At 41.0% G+C, this 27280-nt stretch overlaps 2 protein-coding genes across 5 annotated transcripts in view; both read left to right on the top strand.

Annotated features, from left to right (window-relative positions):
• pofut1 (protein O-fucosyltransferase 1) overlaps positions 1 to 5214 on the top strand; it is a 49780-nt gene extending 44566 nt beyond the window's left edge. Inside the window, exons 6-7 of the mRNA XM_079677035.1 lie at positions 3551 to 3793; positions 4155 to 5214. Of these exons, the coding sequence (XP_079533161.1) occupies positions 3551 to 3793; positions 4155 to 4349 (438 nt within the window). The 3' untranslated portion in view covers positions 4350 to 5214. The remainder of the gene's footprint in view (positions 1 to 3550; positions 3794 to 4154) is intronic.
• Positions 5215 to 5318: 104 nt separating this feature from the next.
• kif3b (kinesin family member 3B) lies at positions 5319 to 26912 on the top strand. 4 transcript variants are annotated; one of them, XM_079677028.1, is made up of 10 exons: positions 5510 to 5584; positions 6335 to 6379; positions 6532 to 8033; positions 8742 to 8843; positions 11861 to 11983; positions 12330 to 12448; positions 16374 to 16490; positions 16755 to 16860; positions 18309 to 18514; positions 24139 to 26912. In XM_079677028.1, exons 3-10 carry the CDS (start codon positions 6633 to 6635, stop codon positions 24242 to 24244), a joined length of 2280 nt encoding a protein of 759 aa, XP_079533154.1. In that variant the 5' UTR covers positions 5510 to 5584; positions 6335 to 6379; positions 6532 to 6632; the 3' UTR covers positions 24245 to 26912. The 4 variants fall into 4 exon arrangements, with proteins under 4 accessions (XP_079533153.1, XP_079533154.1, XP_079533156.1 ...); XM_079677027.1 differs by lacking the exon at positions 6335 to 6379 and having other exon boundaries at positions 5319 to 5584; XM_079677030.1 differs by lacking the exons at positions 5510 to 5584; positions 6335 to 6379 and adding an exon at positions 5626 to 5726.
• Positions 26913 to 27280: the final 368 nt, after the last annotated feature.

Genomic DNA, 27280 nt, shown 5'->3' with positions numbered 1-27280 from the left:
GGAGTTTCTTTTTGCTTGTGAGATAATGTGTGCTCATATTTATTTATTTATTTATTTATTTATTTATTTATTTATTTATTTATTTATTTATTTATTTATTTATTTATTTATTTATATATATATATATGAGAGAGAGAGAGAGAGAGCTCTGTTTTCCAGCCTGACTCTATTTAATTTATTGTTTTGGTTGTGTGTGATTTAATTAATTTATTATAATTTAATTAATTTGTTTTATTTATTAATTTATATATTTTAATATTATTTCCCATTTCATTTGCAATGTTGAATGTTCAATAAAAAGTTATGTTTGAAAGGATGTACTTGAATTATTATTATATATTATCATTATGTCTAAAATGGTCTTAAAACGGTGCCGACAATATTATCGTTTATCGCAATAATTTCCAGAAAAATTTATCGTCCAACACAATTAATTATCGTGACAGGCCTAATCATGACACCCTTTAAATTGTTCAACATTTTCTTTAACAGTTGGCAAGTAATACAAATGTCCACTCTCATGGAGGTCAAACCTGCTACTGTCCTTGGTAACCATGTGGCTTTCTCCTTTCTTGAAGGTGATTGTCGCTCCTCCATTTGCACCTCTTGCCACAGAGAAGATGTCATGTGGTTATGAAGGTATGTACAGTGCATCCCGTAGTTGTGCTCTGTGCTGTCGTCCAGTGTCGTCTAGCAGATACACAATCGCTGTTCCTCTGCATTGTGCAATTCTGCTGCATTTGGTCCCGTCAGCTAACTCTACTGAATGTGTCCCTGAAAGGAATGAGTCATCAAAGCTGTCAAACTTTTCAATATCGTTCACGATGTGGGATGTTGCTCCAGCGTCCACCATGATGCCTCTCATCTCTACGTTGTCTGGAGGTCTCCCGCTCTTCGTGTGCTTTGCCTTGAAGAATTGGTCTTGTTCGCGTTTTTCCTCCTCTTTCACTTTTCTGACACCATCTTGTCCCCCTTTTTTCTTGCACAGGGATTCTTCATGTGTGTTATTTTTGCAGTAACCACACCACACTTTTCTGTAACATCTTCTTGCCTTATGCCCTCTTATTCCACATTTGTAGCATATTACGTTAGCATCTTCTAGTTTGCAGACATCCTGCCGGGGACTCTGCCTTGTCTAACATTAGTTTTCATCACGTTATCTGTGGTTTATTTTATCTTCAATTGTTCTGCCTCTTCGTATACACACAGCCTCCTTTTAAAGTCTATGAATGTAACGTTATCTTAATTCTGCGTTACATGAACAGCCAGTGGCTTAAAGGTGTCTGGCAGTCCTCCTATTATCATGGCGATTATGAGTCCGTCGCTCATGGTCTCACCTGTTTCCCTCAAAGCCTTGATAATGTTCTCCGCCCGTCAGTAACACTTTCGCTGTTTGTCATGTGTAGCTTGGTCAACGACGTGTAGAGGTTTATTATCCGTGGTTTACTTTTTCCAGAATAATGTTCTTTCAATATTCTTAGAGCCTTCCTGCTATCGTCAGCGGCATCGTGTCTTATCAGTGATAGGCTTTTATCATCTATCAGTCTTATTAGCTCAGCATAGCAATCAGCATTCTTTTTCCTGTCTTCTGCTAGCTGTTCAGGACTATTTCCAGTAGGTTCATGGAGAATAGTTTCTTTTAATTTCAGGATATGTAGGCAGCCTAAGAATCTTGTTTCCCAAAGGTCATACTTATCGTCGGTTCCATCGAACAAAAGCTGTGGCGCGAAAACTCCCGTTGCTCTGTTTGCCATCTTGTTAGCACAGCGATTAGCTTGCTAAACTAGCTTGTTAGCATTGGGCTTTTCACGTTATACGTTGCGTGTAATATCTCCCGCCACTTCTTTACTTATTGGTCCACATAGTTTTTAGAAGTCCCGTGTAATACTTCGCGTTAAACTTCTTCCGGAAAACTAACATGAGTCCAACTTTGCTTGGGCCCATAACCTGTTAAACTAATAAAGTATGCGCAGTCATTGGCCGTTTCTCAATGTTGAGTACACATGCTGCAGAGCCACTATTTCAAGCATACTACGTCATTGAGTGCCGCCAAAGTACTGTTCCAATCTCCAGCATACTTGGAAATCTACCGAGCCCGGCGTACTCCATTTGGAGAAATATCGAGGCTGCACATGAGTAGACTCTGCGGTCTTAAAATCCCCACAATGCTTTGCGCACGGACCAATTTCCCCAAATCTGTGGTGGAAAATGTAAGGCGGGGCCTCTCATATGACGCACACCTGCAAACTTGCTCGCCTGTTCCACTCTTCGTTTTCCGAATGCCAGGAAGGATTCTTGCCTCGCTTCTGAAGCAAGATGCTCGGCAGACATGTGCTACCAAGCAAGAAACACCCTCCGTTCTTCTCTCCTCCATTTATTCAGGGACATGAACCAGCATGGCAGTGCTGCATAATCAAGAATGATATAATACTTAAGACAAGGCTTGGGCTCGCTAACTCAGCCCCGGGGTTTGCCGAGGTCAAGCTTGTGACATTAAGGCGTGCTGCTGCAACGGCAGGTGCAGGGTCGCTAGCAGCACCATCGGCTGCAGTTCTTTTAGCGCTATTTAGTTTTAATAAATCCTTAGACCTTTTAAGCCGATTTCTGATGTCCATTTTGTAATTCAAACAGAAATGGGAGTCTACAGAATGCCAAGACTGTTTATTTAAAATCAAACCAAACACCCGAACCCCGAAAAACTATTTTTTTACGCAAATCCACGTTTATTTTGAAATGAGCCATTGCGACTTCCGACTGATTTCGATAGAGCAGCTCACATATAGGAGATGACATTCCCATCTCAGACAACAACAAAACAAAAACTGAAGAAATAAAGATACAGTCGGTTAGGTTGACATAGGTTGACAACCAAATACCGCCAAAAACACAACATGGCAAGCATATTTATTTTTCCTTTAACCCCACTCTTCGTTAGAGCTAATTATTTCCCATTTCATGGCGTGTTCAGCCACCCTTTGATTTTTTCTGGCAATCATTTTTTCCCAAAAATAAATTGTATTTTTAATCTAACTTCAAACACCTTAAATTAAGATTACTCCTTGATTGACTTGACTGAATATATATTTTAGCCAGCAGAATAGTTGTATTTATTAACTGTGCGCGGTCTTCATCTAAAAGCCCAAATAAAATATTAATGGGTGTAAATGTAAATTCAATATTTGCCACCAAATAATTTGCAAAACATTCTGATTTGTGTGGAAACATTTTCATTATTAAGATTTTTCTTTGTTTTAACCTCTTTTCCTTTCTCTTTCTTGATCCTCCTTGGTCATTACAGTCCTTGTCTGTTCTGGATTTACAATGTGTCACATGTTCTGAATTGACCAATCGGAACTTTATTTAGCCTCCGTATTGTTTATGGTTGAACGTGGGCCGCGAAAATGTGATTCTTAAGTGGGCCCTGAGTTGAAAAAGGTTGGGAACCGCTGAAATAGACTATTCGACTGCAACCCAGGCCTGTAACTCTGCCAAGAAGAAGCGGCCATCTCCTATCACATCTTAATCCTTTTGTTCTTTCCCCATTACACAGCAAAACGCCTGCAAGATGCTGAAAAACGGTGAAGCAGGGCCTCACTTCATGGCCTCTCCTCAGTGTGTTGGCTACAGCCGCAAGACAGCGCTGCCTCTCTCCATGAACATGTGTCTGCCCGACCTGACGGAGATCCGCAGGGCCGTCAGGCTGTGGGTGAAGAACACCTCCGCCCGCTCCGTCTACATCGCCACCGACTCAGAGTCCCACAGCAGGGACATCCAAAAGCTCTTCAAGGGCAAGGTGTGTACAACCTCTGTGATGCATTCACATGTGTCATAAATTACTTCTGGCTTCATTTCTGTCATGTGTTATAACAATCAGAATGCTTGATTTATCCTGGGAGGGGGCAGTTTCTCTATTTTAGGATGAAATAAAATAAAAGATAAATACAAAAATGTAATGGACTAGCTTATTTTTGACTGTGCTAGTTGTCACAACTAGCACATTCTTTACACAGTCAACATGCCTTAACCCAGAAGACCTTGAGTCTGAGTCCAGATTTGCATGCAAACTACGCCATTTGTCTAAAATGGAAATATTACAGTTTTTGACACCAAGCATTTTAAGAATTTCCAAAGATTATTTATTTGTGTTTTTCCAGGTGAAAGTGGTGAGTCTACAGCCCGACTTGGCCCAAATGGACCTGTACATCTTAGGCCGAGCCGAGCACTTCATCGGCAACTGTGTCTCCTCCTTCTCCGCCTTCGTGAAGAGAGAGCGGGACGTCCACGGCCTCCCATCATCCTTTTTTGGCATGGACAAGCCTGGGAAATTAAATCAAAAAGAAGAACTCTGAGAACAAAGGTCACATGGTCGTCCTGGAGGACTGTAATGAGGAGGTGAGGGAACAAGTGGAAGGCAGAGAATATTTAAATGTGACATGAGGGTTCAGGAAGGCTGGTCCTGTTTTAGAATGGGTTTTAATGTGAGAAGGAGGAAGGGCTTATAAAGTATGATGCAGCATGTCAGTACTGTCTGTGAAAAGTGCTTTGATATGGACACAGCTGCCACCAAGGAAAACTATTTTTGTCTGTTACCTTCTTGAAAATCCAGTATTTGCACCCTCCCAAGATTTTCCTTCCATAAGCCTGTGTTCCCTACATCAACCTAGTTTTCCTTACGATCAGGAAAACCAACAGATCCTTTAGCATTTCCTTTAGCTTCTGCCATAGTCTGTGCTGCCACCATGCTTTGCAATCCAGACATGTTCGCAGGACCTCTGGTGACCTCAGTGAACCCTGGAAAAGACGGCAGTGCCAGTGATCATCTTCCCTCCCTCTTTCTTTTTCCCTCTTCTCTTTCTCTCTCCCCATCTTTCCACCCCTCCATGTATTTTCCTGCTTGCTCTTTCCTTTCCTCTCTGCCCTCCATTCCAAGGAGAGCACAGTAACTGATCCTCCTGTACATACTAATTATAGGAGGGAAAAAGGAGACCGTTAACTGAACAGTATTGATATTCATTGAATGTGAATAAATGTATTAGGATGACAAAAAAGTAGATTTGTACAAGTTCAATTGATTAAATGCGGTTGTGGAATGTGTGTCAAGCTAGTTGTGTTCCTCTGTTGGAAAGCAGTGAATGCAATGATTTTTAAGTCGAATGTTTTGTATAATATTTTCCAACATTAAAGTGATGCACACTATTTGTTTTTAAGTACAAACCGCCTCTGTTTACATCCGTGAGTGCAAGCTTAGCTGTGAGTACACTGGAATCAGCTGATATACTAAGCTATGTTGAGACCTGGTTGCCAGTTAAGCCAGGGAACCCTGCATCTGTATTCTTCATAATGCTAGTGTTGCGTTTACCGCCTTGTTATTCACATTAGACGTTTTGGGTTTTTTGAGACTGTGTGCTTAACTCTAAAATACATGCTCACTTTAGAAGCGCATTTTTTTTGTACGGGTTAATGTGTTTTCACACGTACCTCTTTACGGGGATATGTGTTCGAATCTGGCAACCGTGTTGCGGGACCGCTGTGGGGATGAGCAGCGGCTAATGGCTGACTGGGAGTTCTGATTAGCTTGCCGCTGGTAAGTCTTTATCGACATATTTGGGTCTTTTGTAAAACGCTGTGTTTATATTACAACGGTGTAATGTGACTAATGTGATTTTTATATTTTTGTATGGTGATATATTTTATGGATTTATGCCCCTCCTGCTAGCGATAGCCAGGTAATGCTACCAGTCCTGTGGCTTCGGTTAACAGTGTTTGTCGTTGCTAGGCCGGTTTTGTGGTCTCGTTATGGTCTGCATTTTGCATAAGCTAACGGTGGTTAGCTCTGCCGAACGCTTCTTTAAAAAAAATCATTGCTTACATCGTTTGAGCAGCTATTAATCTGCGGGTTATCAACCTGCTACGGCGGATGCATTGTTGTCATTGTATAGCCTGGAATTCCACTGGGGTCTAACAGTGAAGTTTATACCTGCCGGTTAACGGGCTACATGCAGTTAGTCAGCTAAAACGGTGTAGTGACTCCCCTGTGTGTATAATAAATAAGAAGCCGTGGTGCAAAGTAACTAAGTAGAATTACTTAAATACTGTACTTCCACTACAATTCAGAGTTACATCGTAACTCCACTACATGTATTTAATACCTTTTAGTTTCTTTACATATTTAGAGTAAATTCACAAGCTGAGTACTTCTCCCACCTCTGCACTTAAGTAACATAGCGAAAATATGTTTTATTTGGGCCAACTAAAATTTAACATAATTTCTCGGGTGTGTTGTAACATCTGGAAAAAATATCATTAAGCTTTACCTACGCTTGTGTTTCCACAGGTATAAGGAGTTGTCAAGACTAAAGATTACTGAGCTGCAGTACAGGTGTCAGTGTCATGATAGCTAGCTATCTCAATATTGATTCTTCCAGCCTGACTGTAAAAATGTGTGTGATGCATTTACTGTGAAGGTTGTGAGTCACCATGAGTGTTTCCTTGTATTCCTGTATTAACCATTGAATGTGTTTTCCCTAACAGTTTGTGATGTGGGACCTTGTTTTGGTGAACCATTCCTGAAGGTGCATTTGGAAGAAAGAGCCTACGAGTGCCAGGCCGTGTTTTGGCAGCCGCTTTGCAACATGTCCAAAAGCAAGAGCTCGGAGTCGATCAAGGTGGTGGTCCGCTGTCGCCCAATGAATGAAAAAGAAAAGGCAGCCAAGTTTGGAATGGTCGTCTCTGTCGACGTGAAACTAGGCCAAATAATTGTCAGGAACCCCAGGGAGGCTGCTGCCAATGAACACCCCAAAGTCTTCACTTATGATTCAGTATACGACTGGAACTCTAAACAAATAGATTTGTATGATGAAACCTTCAGGCCCCTGGTGGACTCAGTTTTACTTGGGTTCAACGGGACCATTTTTGCCTATGGTCAGACGGGTACAGGGAAAACATACACCATGGAGGGGGTGAGAAATGATCCAGAGAGGAGAGGGGTGATCCCGAACTCATTTGAGCATGTCTTCACTCACATATCCCGCTCCCAGAATCAGCAGTACTTGGTGAGAGCATCGTATCTAGAAATCTATCAGGAGGAGATCAAAGACCTGCTCTCCAAAGACCAGACCCGCCGCCTCGAGCTCAGAGAGAGGCCTGACACCGGTGTGTATGTGAAAGACCTTTCCTCATTTGTCACTAAGAGCGTGCGGGAGATTGAACATGTCATGAACGTGGGCAACCAGAATCGATCAGTGGGTGCCACGAACATGAATGAACACAGCTCCCGTTCTCATGCTATCTTCGTCATCACCGTGGAGTGCAGTGAGCTGGGTGTGGATGGGGAGAACCATATCAGAGTGGGCAAACTGAACTTGGTAGATCTAGCAGGAAGTGAAAGACAGACCAAGACTGGTGCTCAGGGAGAGCGGCTCAAAGAAGCCACGAAGATCAACCTGTCGCTTTCTGCTCTGGGGAACGTCATATCATCTCTGGTGGACGGCAGGAGCAGCCACATCCCGTACCGAGACTCCAAACTCACCCGCCTGCTGCAGGACTCTCTGGGTGGAAATGCCCGCACAGTCATGGTGGCCAACATCGGCCCTGCATCCTACAACCTGGAGGAGACACTGACAACGCTGCGCTACTCCAACAGGGCTAAGAACATTAAAAATAAACCACGTATCAATGAGGACCCCAAAGATGCCCTGCTGAGGGAGTTCCAGGAGGAGATCGCAAGGCTGAAGGAACAGCTGGAGAAGCGCTCCGGAAAGAAGAAAAGGAGGAGGAGGAGGAGGGGTGGGGAAGGGAGCGACACTGAGGATCTGGAGGAAGGGGAGACGGAGGAGGATGAGGAAGAAGGGGAAGATAAAGGGGATTACTGGCGGGAGCAGCAGGAGAAGTTGGAGAGAGAGAGAAAAGCCATCATGGAGGATCACAGTCTGGTGGCTGAGGAGAAACTCCGGCTGCTCAAAGAGAAAGAGAAGAAGATGGAAGACCTGAAGAGGGAGAAGGACGCCGGGGAGATGCTGTCAGCCAAAGTGAAGGTGGGCTGATCCAAACTTTTTCTGTACATCCCGTGTGACTGACTGACTGATTGATTTGATTTGAGAGGAAACGGTGTAGCATAGACTACAGAGGTGGGAAGTAACTAGGTACATTTACTCAAGAACTGTACTCCAGTAAAATGTTGAGGTAAATGTACTTTACTAGAGTATTTCCATTTAATGCTACTTGATACTTCTACTCCACTACATTTATTAAACAGCTTTAGCTACAAAATGCATATCTTAAAATTAAACTAATGGACGAACTGTTTGAGTCACAGAAGAGTCAAATTATTAAAACATTTCACAAAAGGTCAATCAGAACTTTTTTTGTCTACAACAGTAAAATGATGCAACAATATTATCTAGGAATGTCACATGTACATTTTAAGTACATTTTGCTGATAATACTTTTGTACTTTCACTGAGTTATGTGAGATTCTAAATGCAGCACTTTTATTTGAAATTAGTATTTTGACAATATTCTATTAGTACTACTACTTAAGTAAAGCACCTGAATACAATTGATAGACTCCAAATTCAGATTCTCTTTCTTTGGATTCTATAAACACAAGCCAGTGGATAAACTCATTATACCCTGCTGGCCAAACTGTGTTTGTATTTGCTGATGAAATGTGTCAGTTGTCAATGCTTCTTCTCCCCAATGGGACTTGGTTTCATCCTCTTCTTTTTTTCTTCTCAACCCAGGCGATGGAGAGTAAGCTCCTGGTGGGGGGGAAGAACATTGTGGATCACACCAATGAGCAACAGAAAATGCTGGAGCTGAAGAGGCAGGAAATCACGGAGCAGGTACACCACATCCTCGTAATATGATTTACGCTTTCAGTCAGCAATGGCTTGAAGGTCACATTTCAGTCAGCAATGTATTGCTGCTAACAGGAAAGCTGCTTTTTTGCTGGGGGAGGGGGGCCAATGCATAAAGATAGTTTATTTTGTACTTATAACAACAAAACAGAACCTCCCTGCTGGGGCCTGAGGTATCACTCACGTTGCCCACTGACAAAGGTATGTATTAGGCCAGAGTGCCTTTTTTGGAGAGTTGAAAGGGGGAGACAGAGAGGAGGACGTTGCCTGAAACGTTCGGCTTACTCAGTAGCAGTCAGCGCTGACAAGTTTGGTCAACTTTTGTTAATTTTAGATATAAGAACGTTTTAAAACTTATTTTTTCAAAGGTTTCATTTTCATATGCACAAAAGCTACAGTGTAGTTATGGGAATGAAACACTTAAAGAGCAACTTTCAGGTTAAAGACACCTGTGAATAAATGTGTAGGAAAATTATGAATACACTAGATTTTCAAAAAAATATACAGAAATATACACTACAGTGACATCTGGCGTCGTTTTTGTAAGAAATGTTCACTTCCGCATAAAAAAGCCTCGGCACGTGACCTCCCGCGTGTGACGTAACATGGGGGAAACAAGGGGGAGAGCGGCCGGTGTAACGTATTAATAAACATGGATCCCAATGCTAGTTTCGACACAGACGACACAGAAGAAGTTGAACATGAATATTCTAATGCATATGACGGACCACAACCTTATAATTATGAGCCTGCTAGGCGTCCAAGAGACCAGGAGCAGCCAAGGATTAGAAGGAATAACGGCCATCGGAGAGAAATTGAGCTGTGGTGTGAGGAGAACCAGTGGAGAACTGGGCAGCTATCTTGGTGAGTGACCGGCGTTAGCTACAGAATGTTAGATAACGTCACATCACAACATTGTAAAGTTAGCTATCATATATCAGGCTATAACTAAAGTAGTATTGATAATATAGTAACGTTACTGGCAGGACTGTTGATACTGATCCATAACAGAAACTAATGCGCAAGTATCAGCCGTATCTCGCGTTACCTAATGCAACTCCACACTACGGTGCTGTGTACCGGAGGAGAGACGCGAGATACGGCTGATACTTGACGATCTGGCGGAGAAAGGTTGTGGAGCCTCCGTTGATATGCCGTTGTAAATGGCTTGATGGAAAGCAGGTGTGTAGTCGGGGAGGGTGCACAGCTGATTGCAGCAGGTGAGTGGAGGTTGAGCCGGGAGCCAGGAGTGACAGCCACCACGCCTACACAAACAACACAGACAGGGGGAAACAAACAAACACAAAGTAGACGGCTGGAGCAGTACAGACACCACAGCGTTATGCAACTCCACACTATATCTTACGGTGCCGTGTACCGGAGGGGAGAGAGAGAGAGCAGCGAAGGGGGGGGGGGGAGAAGTAATACTTTTTCCTGATAAAGCTGTGGAGAGTATGTGCTGCAGGGAGGTGGATGCACAACGCACCCAGGAACGAACGCTAGCTCCGGTCCTTTTTACTGTGGACTCGATGTCCTGACAGGCTGGTATTTGTGCAACCTGCACAAACACAATACTGCACCATGATTACAAATGGTGAAATACAATGTAAAACTACCGAAAAATACCAGCTCACTAAAACACAACCGCTCAACTCAAAGCAACTACTAACTATACGTCAGAGAGCGGAGATGTTTACCCTTTATTATGTAATATGACGCGTTTGACGTATGACCTTAAAAAAAAGCCGTTTTTAAGAGCAGAGCTCAAAATTGCTCCTTTCCCTCTGAATTCCTGCCCTTATGTCTCGTAAAATATATCAAATCCTACATTCACTTTTTTAATTGTAATTTTCAAGCAAGTTTAAGCATAAATGTAGAAAAAAACACAACCTGCAAGATGCTCTTTAAGTCTCAGGCTCCTTCAATAATGCTACTTGAATATATGAGTGCAAAAGAAACAGAGTAGAATTAAAATAGTGCAAGAGAATGTTTTAAGTGACCAATGTACAAGTAAATGTGTAAGAAGTACACTGTTTACATGTAAAGTAGAAAAAGAAGAGTAAAAACAGAACTTAAAATGTATCATCTTCCCTTTGGTTTGTGAACCAGGCCTTCACCCCAGAAGGTTCAGCACAAATACACAAACTGTTGCACGATGGGTTTGAATGGTGTCAGGATGAGATTAAATCATTTCCGATGCTTTGTGGGCACCAGGTTTAGACTGCAAGACTTGTGTCACTATTTTCTGTCCCAGATACACTGCTTAGATCTAAAACAACACATCCGTGTCTTCATCCTGTTGGCAGCGTCCTCAGATGCTTTAACAGAATCAAACAGAATAAAACCAGTGCCACTTAAAAATAGCACCAATAATTTTTTGGGCGAAATATACTGCTGCTTTAATCTATGACAGGAAAGAGAGCGGCAAGGGGAGGGGGTTAAAGAACAGGAGCTCAGCAGGTCAGAGTTCAGGATGTAGAGATGGTGTTAATGGTGCTGATGCTTCAGTGAAACAATGAGGCAAATGCAGTAAGAAGATCAACAGAGCCTGTGGAGAACAAGTATCAAATCAGGTTTAAGAGTCAGGATAGGGTTTAAGGACACCTTGCCCTAACAACGAATGTAGATTTTCAAATGTAATCTATCATTAAAGACCGAAAAACCCAGGCGTGTGCTTATCTCTAACAATCAAAGGAAATGAACTCGTATGTCATGAAGAATAGGGCCCAGGCTCAACATCAGACTTATTTTTTGACAATTTGAAAGTCTGTTGACAGTAAGCCTAGGAAATCCTATTATTTGCTAATGTAGCTTTAGCATTTGGATGTTAGTAGCAATTTCCCATCCCTTGTGTGTGTGTAGTCCTTATAATCAGACCCACTTCTTGCATTGTGGTCCCTGTAGGGCATCACATTGGATGAGGAACATTTTACCTGACACTATCAAGCTTAACTGATGTGTGTCCCACATGTGTGAACGTGTGTGTGTTTGTTGGTTCCCAGAAACGGCGAGAGCGGGAGATGCAGCAGCAGATGGAGAGTCGAGACGAGGAGACTCTGGAGCTGAAGGAGACGTACAGTTCTCTGCAGCAGGAGGTCGACATCAAAACCAAGAAGCTGAAGAAGGTAGCAGCCCTAAGCTTTCATGGCTGTCCTGCTTCTTTTAGCTGTTAACAATCAATATATTAGTACATAAAAGGAGCACTTCTTGTAATGGTACCGCATGGCTATAACGTTTGAAAAGCCTGGTGCTCAGAACTTGTGAGGCTTTATATATCTGTTGATAAAATGCTTTGCAAGTATATATGACAGGTTGTATTTAAAATCAAGCATAATACCCCATAGGCTTTGTTGCTTTATTTGGATATTCCATTTTTAAGGCTGGATTAATTTACCAAGGCTGAATATTATAAATACTTTTTCCATCATGCTTAATGGACCCTGGCTTCCTGTCTCCTTCTCTGTCCTCCAGCTGTTTGCCAAGCTGCAGGCAGTGAAGGCAGAGATCCACGACATCCAGGAGGCCCACATCAACGAGCGGCAGGAGCTGGAACAGACCCAGAACGAGCTCACCCGAGACCTCAAACTCAAGTACGCAGTCTGCATATCACTAGGGCTGCCCTCGAATAAAGATGTTTCTCGTCGACCAATTAAGGCGATTGGTCGTCTAATCGTCGTACGTTTATGATAAATTAGGATTATAAATATATATACTTTTTTAATTATTATTTTTTTCTCCCAAAATGGTTTCAGTTTCAAAGGCTGATAAAGAGCGTTATTATAACAGCATGGTGCGTTGTGCTTCACATAACATAGAAAATAAAACTGTAATAATGAACCTTTGAAATCTAAATGAAATGTAGAGAGTGCATGAGTCACAGCGCACGGACGCAGCGGTATGCATGAAAGCTTTATCGTTTTCTGAGGGCAGAATGATTATATTGTAGCGTCTTGCTATAGGAACACAGGGAGGCTTTGTATGTCTTTTATCCGGGAGTTTATTAATAATCAGAATACCTTTATTAGTCCCACAGAGGGGACATTTACGTTGTTACGTTTGTATAACGATCACAGGTTAACCACGCCACAATAATGAAATAACTCTGTTAAATCCTCACTCACACACTCCGTCAGCTCTCTGGTAGCATTCCCCGGCTCTCTCTCTAGGAACCTTTCTCTTCACAGATCCCTGTTTTGTTATGAAGCCGGCAGTCAGGAAGCTGCGCTGTGATGGTGTGGATAAGGAGGAGACTTTTTGCCTTCGTAGTTTGCATGTCACCTTGTGGGACTCGTCCTTTACTCGCTCAGAAAGATCCACACTTTGGATTTCCTGCTCAACCAAGTTAACATGATGACCTGGCTCCGCTATATTTTTTTAATATATATATAATCGACTAATGAAAAATTGCTCGATTAAGACTTTATTAGTAGACTATTAGGGGGCAGACCTAGATATCACACTGTCTGCCTGGCCGGAGGAAACTGAAACAACTTACTCAATAAATCAATCGTTTGACACAATATATAGATTTCATTGATTTGAAAATGATCGTATTACAGCGCTGAGACAAAATAATACAGCTCCCCTGCGCACCAACGGCTGGAACTGCGGCGACAGCAACGTAACTTAAAATGTTCAGTTTCTGTTCCATTGACCAGACTTTAAACACTGCCAGAGCTCATATTGTGTTTCCTTTAGTGTTTACTTCCTTTCTGTGTTCTTCTGCCGTTCCCTTTAGTGTTTACTTCCTTTCTGTGTTCTTCTGCCGTTCCCTTTAGTGTTTACTTCCTTTCTGTCTTCTGCCGTTCCCTTTAGTGTTTACTTCCTTTCTGTCTTCTTCTGCCGTTCCCTTTAGTGTTTACTTCCTGTATGTCTTCTTCTGCCGTTCCCTTTACTGTTTACTTCCTTTCTGTCTTCTTCTGCCGTTCCCTTTACTGTTTACTTCCTTTCTGTCTTCTTCTGCCGTTCCCTTTAGTGTTTACTTCCTTTCTGTCTTCTTCCGCCGTTCCCTTTACTGTTTACTTCCTTTCTGTCTTCTTCTGCCGTTGCCTTTAGTGTTTACTTCCTTTCTGTGTTCTTCTGCCGTTGCCTTTAGTGTTTACTTCCTTTCTGTCTTCTTCTGCCGTTACCTTTAGTGTTTACTTCCTTTCTGTCTTCTGCCGTTCCCTTTAGTGTTTACTTCCTGTATGTCTTCTTCTGCCGTTTCCTTTAGTGTTTACTTCCTTTCTGTCTTCTTCTGCCGTTCCCTTTACTGTTGACTTCCTTTCTGTCTTCTTCTGCTGTTCCCTTTAGTGTTTACTTCCTTTCTGTCTTCTTCTGCCGTTCCCTTTACTGTTTACTTCCTTTCTGTCTTCTTCCGCCGTTCCCTTTACTGTTTACTTCATTTCTTTCTTCTTCTGCCGTTCCCTTTACTTCCTTTCTGTGTTCTTCTGCCGTTCCCTTTATTGTTTACTTCCTTTCTGTCTTCTTCTGCCGTTCCCTTTAGTGTTTACTTCCTTTCTGTCTTCTTCTGCCGTTCCCTTTAGTGTTTACTTCCTTTCTGTCTTCTTCTGACGTTCCCTTTAGTGTTTACTTCCTGTATGTCTTCTTCTGCTGTTTCCTTTAGTGTTTACTTCCTTTCTGTCTTCTTCTGCCGTTCCCTTTACTGTTTACTTCCTTTCTGTCTTCTTCTGCCATTCCCTTTACTGTTTCCTTCCTTTCTGTCTTCTTCTGCCGTTCCCTTTAGTGTTTACTTCCTTTCTGTCTTCTTCTGCCGTTCCTTTTACTGTTTACTTCCTCTCTGTCTTCTTCTGCCGTTCCCTTTAGTGTTTACTTCCTTTCTGTGTTTTTCTGCCGTTCCCTTTAGTTTTTACTTCCTGTATGTCTTTTTCTGCCGTTCCCTTTAGTGTTTACTTCCTTTCTGTCTTCTTCTGCCGTTCCCTTTAGTGTTTACTTCCTTTCTGTCTTCTTCTGCCGTTCCCTTTACTGTTTACTTCCTTTCTGTCTTCTTCTGCCGCTCCCTTTACTGTTTACTTCCTGTATGTCTTCTTCTGCCGTTCCCTTTAGTGTTTACTTCCTGTATGTCTTCTTCTGCCGTTTACTTTAGTGTTTACTTCCTTTCTGTCTTCTTCTGCCGTTCCCTTTAGTGTTTACTTCCTTTCTGTCTTCTTCTGCCGTTTCCTTTAGTGTTTACTTCCTTTCTGTGTTCTTCTGCCGTTGCCTTTAGTGTTTACTTCCTTTCTGTCTTCTTCTGCCGTTCACTTTACTGTTTACTTCCTTTCTGTCTACTTCTGCCGTTCCCTTTACCGTTTACTTCCTTTCTGTCTTCTTCTGCCGTTCCCTTTACTGTTTACTTCCTTTCTGTCTTCTTCTGCCGTTCCCTTTACTGTTTACTTCCTTTCTGTCTTCTTCTGCCGTTCCCTTTACTGTTTCCTTCCTTTCTGTCTTCTTCTGCCGTTCCCTTTAGTGTTTACTTCCTTTCTGTCTTTTTCTGCCATTCCTTTTACTGTTTACTTCCTTTCTGTCTTCTTCTGCCGTTCCCTTTAGTGTTTACTTCCTTTCTGTGTTCTTCTGCCATTCCCTTTAGTGTTTACGTCCTGTATGTCTTCTTCTGCCGTTCCCTTTAGTGTTTACTTCCTTTCTGTCTTCTTCTGCCGTTCCCTTTAGTGTTTACTTCCTTTCTGTCTTCTTCTGCCGTTCCCTTTACTGTTTACTTCCTTTCTGTCTTCTTCTGCCGTTCCCTTTACTGTTTACTTCCTGTATGTCTTCTTCTGCTGTTCCCTTTAGTGTTTACTTCCTTTCTGTCTTCTTTTGCCGTTTACTTTAGTGTTTACTTCCTTTCTGTCTTCTTCTGCCGTTCCCTTTAGTGTTTACTTCCTGTATGTCTTCTTCTGCTGTTCCCTTTAGTGTGTTTACTTCCTGTCTTTCTTCTTTTGATGATTCCTTTGTCCTCCAGCTCTCTGTCTTTTAACCTCTTTCCTTCTATTGTGCTGTTATCTTGTTCTCGTTTTCTTCGGATGACTAAAGATTCCTAACCTTTACATTTGTTAAAGTGTATATTAAAAAAACGATTTCATGGTGTTTTCTGACGAAAGAAAAAAAAAAAATTTTGGGCCCCTGAAGTTCGCCAGACTTTTTTCCGTGGATTTTTACGACTTAACATATAATCAATACTCCAATAATCAGAGCGTCCTAATCAACGGTCTGCTATTGAAAGAGAGCAGATGTCCAAATTGAGCAGAATAGAGCATTCAACGTGCTAAAGTTTTAATAAAGCATATAAGGGAGGAAATGGTTTTCCATTAAGACTTCAGTTATACTGACACCAGATGCCTTTTATATATATTTGAATGATTAGTAAATGTGAAACGGAAATATTATTTGACACCACAGCCTTCCTTCTTTAGTGAAATAAATATTACAGAGTCAGGCTGGAGTCACAGACTGAGCTGCTGTGTGTCTACTCTGTTTCACCTGAACACTTCCTGTTCTTTCTGTGTGTGACGGCGTCTCATTGCTCCTTTGTTCGTCTCTTAGGCATCTGATCATCGAGAACTTCATTCCCTTAGAGGAGAAGAACAAAATAGTCCACAGGGCTTACTTTGATGAGGAGGATGAATACTGGAAAACAAAGCCAATCACACGTCTAGAGGAGTAAGTCACACAGAATCGTAACAAAACTCACCTTTCCCACCGTACTGTATGCAGCGTCTCTGTGTGTGTGTGTGTGTGTGTGTGTGTGTGTGTGTGTGTGTGTGTGTGTGTGTGTGTGTGTGTGTGTGTGTGTGTGTGTGTGTGTGTGTGTGTGTGTGTGTGTGTGTGTGTGTGTGTGTGTGTGTGTGTGTGTGTGTGTGTGTGTGTGTGTGTGTGTGTGTGTGTGTGTGTGTGTGTGTGTGTGCGCGCGCGCGCGCGCGTCAGTGACCAGCAGATGATGACCCGGCCTCTGTCTGCAGTGGGCTACAGGAGGCCTCTCAGTCACCACGCTCGCAAGTCCATGATGATGAGGCCGGACATGAGATACAAAGTAAGCTCCCCTTTACACTGTGGCATGTGTCCACACTTAAACCTCCAGAAAATATTTATATATGAATCACAGACACCTTGGTTCTGCACTGCTTATCGTCTTCCACTGAGCTTAGATGCACTGAAGACACCATACACAAAGCCAACAATGCATTGCAGAATGAACAGTGTAGGTATAAGAAGGCAAGTTTATTTAAACAGCCCATTTGAAAACAAGGTGATTCATAGTGCTTTACCAGACACATTAATAGCATTAAGATAAAGTGCAACAGAAACATGTTCTAAAAATGACATTTGAAAACAGTCATATAAAAGCCAAGAGAATAGAGATGAAATCAAGCTCGAAAAGAATACCACAGGTTTAAAAAGGATGAAAAGTTACTGTGCGGTGTAAGATATGAGTACTTATTTGACTTAAGAAAAGGCAGCAGCAAAAAGGAAAGTCTTGAGAAAGTTCTGAAACATGTAATCACTGATTTGTTAAATGCACTAACTAAGTTCTTGTATTGGACCATAATGCCCTGGGGATGTGTCTGTTTTGGGCATTGTAATTAAATACAACAATGAAGTAAATATGTATTGATCCATAAGGATTATACAATGCACAGGAATAAAGAATGTACACTAGGTATCATGGTTAGGATTTCCCCAATTAAGCTAATATAAGGGATAGTTTGAATTGTTTGTATTGGGGTTGTATACAAACAACCCCAATGAATGCTATTAATGTGTCTGGTAACGCCTTTACTTACCTAAAGACAGTGTATTATCCCTCTGTACAGTTTGGGGAAAGACATCTGAAAAAAACGAAATAAGTTAAATTGTATGTTCAATTTCGATTATTATTACCTTATTACCTATTACCTAAGTCAGATAGCCCTTTCTAACAGGAAACTAAAGCCATTATCGCTGCTCTCTTCAGGTTCCATTTACAGAAACAGTCATTTGAGTTTAAGAACATAGGAGTTGCTGGCCTGCCTCGATGAGTTTGTGTTATTTATTGTGTGACTTTGCTGGGCTGGTGTTCTGTAAGCATGCATCATTTTCAATACTTTAATGCAATATGTGCATCTAGGGCTGCTCGATTATGGCAAAAATCATAATCTCGATTAATTGTGACAATAATTGACATCACGATTATTAAAAACTATTATCCATTTACTTTGAAAACATCAATTTATTGGAGAAAAAAATGTGAACAGTATGTTTTTAACAGTTGATTACCCTGAACTTTAAGTATAATTGAACTGAAAAAACAAAAGAAAAAGTAATTTGAATTTTTTTTCCGATTACGTGGTTTTCGTAATCGTTGCAAGCCTTAATCATAATTGCGATTAAAATATGATTAATTGAGCAGCCCTAATCTGTACGTATATGCTTGTCAGTGGTGTTGAAACAGATGTTCCTCTCCATGCTCCCTGTATTGACTGGCTCCTGCTCTGTCTCCAGGCTGAGAACATCATGGTGCTGGACATGGACCTGCCTGCCCGCACCACTAAGGAGTACCAGGAGCCCGTTATCGCCCCCAAGGTGGCGGCGGCTCTGGAGAGCGCTCTGCGGGACGAGGATGAGATCCAGGTGGATGCCTCGGGCTTCCACAGCAGCTTGGGATCAACCCCCCCCACCAGCGGCAGCCTCAAGAAGCCAAAGTCTGGGTAAGGAACACCGGCACCACCAGATCAATGAATGTTCATGTGCTATTACATGGTGACACTGGTCATTCACAGTTTCAAGATTCAGTGGCTGAATTGTCACAATAGCTACAGTGTAGATTGTGGCATTACAAATCAGTCCCAGGGAGGGTTGGGTACCAAAAACCGCTTTGGATTTCAACGGCATGGTTTAGAAATCTTAATTTTGGTTCTGATTATTGACTCATGAGGAAATGCATCACTTTCACTCACACTCTCTCTCTCTCACACTCTCTCACTGTCACTCTCATTCTCTCTCTCACTCTCTCTCTCTTTCACTCTCACTCTCCCTCTGGATCTGAGAACTTCTTTCAACACTGAATGCGAAATAGGTAAACTATGATCATGGAAATCGAATAAGATGAGACAGAATGTAAAGTTAAAGCATGTTCAGTGAAATAAAATCCTGCTCATTGTAGTTATATGTATTTACATACTACTGCTCATTGTAGTAATATCAGGGTTCTTACGGCCATTAAAAACCTGGAAAAGTCATGGAAATTCAAAATGCAAATTCCATGCCCTGGAAAAGTTATGGAAAACAATATTTTTCCCAAGATTTTGGAAAAGTCATCAAAATGTAACTAAAGTTGCATCAAATATAATTTATATTTGATCTAATCGCCAAAATAGTAATACTATAATGATAATGAAACGTAAAATGGTATTTAACTGTTGAGGTATGTTGCTGGTGAGAGATTTGAGTTGCTTTAGCGCAGGGGTGAGCAAACTTTTTGGCTCGGGGGCCACTATGAGTTTTAAATTTGACAGACGGGCCGGGCCAGTAGCAGATCGGTAAAAACATATTTAGCTGTCTCATCAAACACTCGGCACTCAATGTTGACTTTTCTTTTCTTCGGTCCACTCATTGTTACAGGTGCAGGTTCAAAGGTGAATTAGGTTCAAAGGTGAATTATTGCGTCATGACGTAACCGTTTACGTGCCTTCTTATGACCCACACAGCGTTTTACGTCGCTGATTTTCTCCGCAACACCGCTCACAACAACATCAATAGAGGACTGCGTCTGGTAGTTTTAATTATACGAAGCCAGATTAAATTAAAGAACTACTTCTCCAACCTTATACCTTTCTCCAGAGTGCCGTGGTGCATTGTTTATTAATGTGGTTCAGCTGCATTACCTCCCGCTGCAGTGCTGCTCATCTACCGGAGTTTATTCTCCCGTTAACTCGCGGCAGCGGCCGCTGTAAAGTTTTCATTGTCTGACTGTCACAACAAGCAGCTGATAAATATCCCCATCCCCATAAGTGAATGTGTTTTAGTCTGAAAGCTGTTTGGCATCACAACGCTGTTATGGAAGTTTCTCTGGCATTCTACAGGTGATGTTAGCTAATCAGACTATCTTGACTACTTGTTGCTATCATATTGTGGCATAAGCCGTTTTCTACATGCATATTTTACTGGCGTAGTTTTCGTCATGATTTTACTTGTGATGGCCACATGTAGCCCATTTATTGATTCCATCCGATAGCTGCAATAATACAAAACAAAAGGAAAACGTCTGCCTCTAATGGTCAATAACAGTGAACGGATGGTCATTAAAGTAAGGTCAAATAAACAGAATCACGCTAAGCCTGGTTAGTGTTGCCTGACTTTATAAGTGTGTGGTCGCGTTCTAGTCACTTTGCTCAGGGCTACTGCTTGTTACAACTTGTATTCGCCGATCTTGCCGGGTTGCCGAGTGGGGCCAGCTGAGAGAATAGACCAGACTCCAGCAAAGGTCAATTGTGTCTAGAGTGCGCCATCTAGTGGGATCAACTGAAATGCCGGGTATTGCAGGAAAAAGGCAAAATGAATGCAGTCTTTATTATAATTTGGACAATTTTGTACCAATATTCGCCGGGCCGGATTCAAAAGCCCAACGGGCCGTATTTGGCCCGCAGGCCTTAATTTGCCCATGCCTGCTTTAGCGTGTAGAACAGGGGTGGGGAACCTCCGGCCTCCGGGCCGTATACGGCCCGCGAGACCATTTGGTACGGCCCTCGAGGTAATTTATAAACACACGCAAAAAAGAAAAAAATTCAAGAAAACTAGACCGCAAAATAATTAAACAAGCTTGTTTTTCCTGGCCAAGTTCAGGGTCCTTGAACACAACACGAGCCTAACGTGTCATCACGTGGTATATGTCTCGTCTGACAGGAGTGTAGTTCTAACGGAGAGCACCAGAACGCGGCTCCGGGCCGGGACTTCACAAATTGCAGTACCCATAAGGAGCCGTACACATGCCGCAGTTTCTGCGTGGCTGTGCCTTTAGTTGTAAACCCAGTGGCGATCTGTTCATCTGTCATACTGATCATACAGTCAATAACTTTGTTGTTATTAGCATCTGGTTAGCTAGCTATGCTAACGAATATAAGAAGCTTTTTCTCCAACCAGTGAGGTAAAGGCAAATCGCAAAAAATTTGATTTGAGTTTTTTAAGCAGACGTTGAGTTCAATAATTTGTACGGCCCTCGAAGGATGTTGTAAAAATTGAAATGGCCCTTGAGAGGAAAAAGGTTCCCCACCCCTGGTGTAGAAGCTAGTAAGCCTATTTGATTTGTTTTAGATAGGCACAACATGTTTCATATGCAGACCTTATTTTCCTGTTCCATGTTAAAATAAACAATTTTCAGTGGTACCGCTGAGAAAGAGTCTCTTTTTTTTGGTCATGGAAAATTAGGTAAAGGTCATGTAGAAGTCATGGAAAATCATTGGTGAAAAAGTGTATGAACCCTGTAATATGTATTTACATACTACTGCTCAATGTAGTAATATGTATTTACATACTACTGCTCAATGTAGTAATATGTATTTACATACTACTGCTCAATGTAGTAATATGTATTTACATACTACTGCTCAATGTAGTAATATGTATTTACATACTGCTCAATGTAGTAATATGTATTTACATACTACTGCCCATGTAGTAATTTACATACTACTGCTCAATGTAGTAATACCTATTTACATACGACTGCCCATGTAGTAATTTACATACTACTGCTCAATGTAGTAATATTTATTTACATACTACTGCTCAATGTAGTAATATTTATTTACATACTACTGCTCAATGTAGTAATATGTATTTACATACTACTGCTCAATGTAGTAATATGTATTTACATACTACTGCCCATGTAGTAATTTACATACTACTGCTCAATGTAGTAATACCTATTTACATACGACTGCCCATGTAGTAATTTACATACTACTGCTCAATGTAGTAATATTTATTTACATACTACTGCTCAATGTAGTAATATGTATTTACATACTACTGCGCAATGTAGTAATATGTATTTACATACTACTGCTCAATGTAGTAATATGTATTTACATACTACTGCTCAATGTAGTAATATGTATTTACATACTACTGCTCAATGTAGTAATATGTATTTACATACTACTGCTCAATGTAGTAATATGTATTTACATACTACTGCCCATGTAGTAATTTACATACTACTGCTCAATGTAGTAATACCTATTTACATACGACTGCCCATGTAGTAATTTACATACTACTGCTCATTGTAGTAATATGTATTTACATACTACTGCTCAATGTAGTAATATGTATTTACATACTACTGCGCAATGTAGTAATATGTATTTACATACTACTGCTCAATGTAGTAATATGTATTTACATACTACTGCTCAATGTAGTAATATGTATTTACATACTACTGCCCATGTAGTAATTTACATACTACTGCTCAATGTAGTAATACCTATTTACATACGACTGCCCATGTAGTAATTTACATACTACTGCTCAATGTAGTAATATTTATTTACATACTACTGCTCAATGTAGTAATATTTATTTACATACTACTGCTCAATGTAGTAATATGTATTTACATACTACTGCTCAATGTAGTAATATGTATTTACATACTACTGCGCAATGTAGTAATATGTATTTACATACTACTGCTCAATGTAGTAATATGTATTTACATACTACTGCTCATTGTAGTAATATGTATTTACATACTACTGCTCAATGTAGTAATATGTATTTACATACTACTGCTCAATGTAGTAATATGTATTTACATACTACTGCGCAATGTAGTAATATGTATTTACATACTACTGCTCATTGTAGTAATATGTGTTTACATACTACTGCTCATTGTAGTCATATGTATTTACTAGGGCCGGGACTCGATTAAAGAAATTAATCTATTTAATTACAGGCTTTGTAATTAATTAATCGCAATTAATCTCATTTTTAATCACATATCAATATTTGACCTGAGAACAGTGAGAAGCAATTTTTTTCACATGGATTTTAGTCTACCATTGAATAATGACTGAATACATAAGCTTAAGCAACAAAACATTGTTTATTTTTTTCAAGGAGGTTCTTAACCAAGACCAACAGAAAAGTGCAATTTTTGCCATAAAGTGTAGCAATAGCATATTTAGGAATATAGTACATTTCAGAGATTCAGGTAGCCTATAGGTAGGTAGACCTTCTGTAAACTATAACACTTTGTTTTTTAAGTAAAACACAATACTTTCAAGTACATTCAGAACATTGGAAACCCTGACTATTAGAAAACATCTCTCTGTTGCTTCAGAGGCCATAACAGACTTTGTTGATTTACAAACAGTTGATTTAAAAGATCTAATCAATTTCAGTCCAACTCTCTCAATAACCTTGGCCAAAACAATAAACAGTTGAACATAAAGTGCCAGTTGCACCAACAACGTAATAAATAGTTCAACATAAAGTGTACCATTTAAAATAAAATAAAAAAAGTGCCAGTGATTGACCTCAATCCCTCCTATTCTTCCAATATCCCGATGAAAAATAAAATCTCTCTGTTGCATAGGCACTGTTTGATCAACGCGAATTGGGTGTGGGTCCTTGTACTCCGAGTCGGGCTAACGTCCACGCTAGCTTCCACGCTAGCTGCTATAGGTTTTGCATTGAGGTGATACTTGAGGCTTGATGTGCTGCGGTGATATCCAAATTCCTTTTTGCATAATTTGCAAACAACCGTGCTCTTATCGATGCTTCCATCCGTCCATTTTTTAAAACAAAATGTCCCATCCACGGGGCCAACCAAAGCGGTCTCATCAGCTTCTTCGTTCATGTTTGACTATTGTTCACTGTGGTTTGTTGTTGTCTGAAGTCATGAACGTTAGTTGGTGCTCCAATATAATCGGTACCCCTGAAACTCATCCAATGAGAAACGTTCCGCGGTGCAAAAATAAGTGCGATTAAAATGTGTTAATTTTTGTGTAATTAATTAATCTTAATTAACGCGTTAAAGTCCCGGCCCTAGTATTTACATATGACTACAATGAGCATCAGTGATCTTTTCAGTGTTGAAAGAAGTTCTCAGATGACCTATTTAGGTGGACTGTAAACCGATGAACGGCACATAGATAATATATGTTATGACAACAAGCCTTTGAATCTTGAATCTACATAATGTGATTTGGGTAAAAATCCTATCATTCAGGGAATAATAATGTAACCTTATTATGTGCAGGCTGTTCAACTGTAACTGTTATTCCAGTAATGTGATTAACCCCTGCTCTCTGCCACTCAGTCGACTCAGATCAGTAAAGAAGTCGGGCACCCCCACCTCTCCGTTCAGCCCCTCCAGTCCAGGATCCCAGCTTTACCCACAATCCCGCGGCCTGGTGCCCAAGTGACATCATCCGCAGCTCAAACCACCAACCTCTCCGGTGCACCTTCCACTTTGGGGAAAAAGAATGATAGAATATGGGATTCTGCAAAAAACGTTAAAGACTATTGCTGCTTTGTAAGTTTGAACTGTAACCACACCACTATGAGCTGCTGCCCCCCGAGAGGAACAGCAGCAACGCATGGAGCCTCACATCACTAACTGCTTTACGCCTCTGAAGTCTTATATATCAGTCACAATGTTCTTAATGTAGAGACAAATGGACCTGTGCACTTCTTCTCCCTACCTTCCCAGGTGTGTGCTGGGTGTTGTAGTCCTCTCTTACTGTATGTGTGGACATTAGTGCAAAGCATTGTGGGGTTAACGTACAGATACGTGGCGTGGGTGTCCACGTGTCTGTGTGTCTTCACTTGGTGTACATCAAACTGCGCTGTCCTCTATTGTCAGAGCTCTGATAATGGAACATTAAGTCTTGTATGTGTTGTTTTTTGTCTTAAAGGAACACGTCAACATTTATGGGAAAAAAGTGTATTTGCGGAGTTAGACAGGACAAAGAATAATTACACCAAAGACAATATGCCTGTTTGGCAGTCTCGCTCATGGAGACGGCAAAAGTCAAGAGGCTCACAAAAAGCAGAACATGTTGTTTTCAAATATCTGTTTATTGGATGAAACAATTGAGGTTTTAATGATCAAATAGAAGGTGGGCAGAGCTAAGTGCTAGCCCTTCTTTTCTCTAATCACAATTGAGCGGTTTACCTCAAATGTTGAGTTGATTCTTGTGTGATTGTAAATGCACAGGCCAGAGAGTGAAGCACACTGCAGACCTCTGTCACAAGTTGCTGTTATCATTAGCTGCTGTTCTTCCCGGGCCACATGAGATAGACGGGGGCGGGACGACGACGACGACATCCACACTCCCACTGCAGACACTTTCTGAGATTCAGGACATGGGAGCTGGCTGAGCAGATCAAGGCCTTCCTCTCCTCTCTGGGAGTGTGCCTCAGATTCATCAGGGTTCCACGGTGCCTTAATGTGTCCTTAATCTCTGCTCCTTTTATTTCAGGTGTGCACACTTTGTTCTTCTCGGCCTGTGTGTGTTTTTATCTACTCATTCATTCCAGCGTCAGGAGATTGTTGTTAGCATAGCATTGCTGTTAGAAAACGGTGCACTCGTGACAGCAGTCAGCCTCTCCATGACTCTGGGAGGGGGCCACACTCCCTCTGTTAGTTTTTAACTCATCTAACACTAAGGATGCTTTTCTCAGTACTTTGGTCGAAACACTATGGATGTCTTCATAATACACAAATCATTCCGTTTGTTTGCCAGCAGGTGGACAATATGCAGTTTAACTCTGACTGTGAGGCTGCTGCTGTGCACGGTTCACTTCCCACCTCACATTTCAACAGGCCTGGATCATATGGCAGAGAGACCTTCACAAATACTTGTTCATTTGATAGTGTTTGTTTAAAGAAATACTTCACCCACATAATCATGATTACTCACCCTGTTACCTTGGCGAAAAGTCATCTGCCTGAACGTAGAGAAAACAGAAGTCTTGATGAATTGAAGTAAATGGGACCATGTTTAACATGAGTCCAATTATATGAAAACAGCAGTTTACAGACTCACTCAACCAGTGAAGTATCATACAAGTTTAATTGATCCAGTTGTATGCTCACTGCTTCACACATGCATGCACTTTCACTAATACCTTACTTTTTTATACACTTTGGCATACATCGTTTCACAGATGTCTTCCTATAGTTTTGCTGTTAAACTCGGCACCCATTCACTTCAATTCTTTAAGACCTTTCTTCAAAATCAAGTATTCACCCAAGGTAACGGGGTGAGTAGGCTAACTATAAAGATGAGAATTGTGTGGGTAAAGTATTTCTTTAAGGGCCATCCTGGTTATAAAAAATAGAAACTTAAACTAAAGATGATTTGTTGCTGTTTGACCTTTGACTGCACACCGTATGTATTTAGATATGTAATAATGAGTAGACTTGTTGATAGGCAACCCTCAGTCACTTTTGCAGATATATAAAAGAAATTCTAAAATGGGATCCCATATTGATAAAAATCTAACTTATAATCTTTCATTTTTATATACAGATTTAGATATAATTTTCTATTCAGTTTTCTTCTTTAATAGATATTTGTTTTATTTTTTGAGCTTTGTAATTTAATGTTGAAATTGAATTTGTTGTGTCATACATGTCTTCTTTTGTATTCAGCCAGGTACAGGCTTTGTTTGTCTGTGTATACATTTAGGAATATATGTTCTGCATATGGAAAGTGAAAGTGTGGCTCATCTGTGAGACGCTGAGAACAGATGGATGTTCGTCACAGTTCCTTTATGTTTAATGTTCATTTAACCTTACAAACATAATCATTAGAATAAGGCTTAACTGTTGTGACTGACATTGCAATGAATGCAGTATACCTGCCGCATGACTTTAGCAAGCTAGAGTCAACCCTTTGGTTGTGGGATTTTCATAATTCATAGGAATTTGGTAAACTGAATGTGAAATATATCCCATAGCTGCATCACTGGATCCAAACTCCATCAGAAGACTGTTGTTTTGAGAGGACCATGATAGTCCTCTCTGAGGCCGGCCATGTATACCTTGTTTAGTTTCTTCTGATTATTAAAGACAATTCAATCATATGTCGTATGTCCTGTCTCTTTAGGTACTTTTAGGTGTTAATGTATTCAACCTATTTATTGTACAGCGCATTAGAGCATAGTTTGAGATGAGAGAATTCAGGAAGGTTGAAGACCAGACGAGCCGATGCATTCTGGATGAGCTGCAGAGGTCGGATGGCACATGCAGACCAGCCAGGAGGGAGTTGCAGTAGTCTAGGCGTGAGATGACGAGAGCCTGGACCAGAACCTGCGTTGCTTTCTGGGTCAGGTGGGGACGTATTCTCCTGATGTTGTAAAGAGTGTATCATCAGCAGCGGGTTGTAGCAGCGATGTTTGCAGTGAAGGACAGTTTGTTATCTAGGGTCACACCCAGATTCCTTGCAGTCTGA

Source organism: Notothenia rossii (assembly GCF_949606895.1).
Source record: "Notothenia rossii genome assembly, chromosome: 4".
Taxonomy (NCBI): Eukaryota; Metazoa; Chordata; class Actinopteri; order Perciformes; family Nototheniidae; genus Notothenia; species Notothenia rossii.
This window is presented reverse-complemented; position numbering and strand designations above follow the sequence as displayed.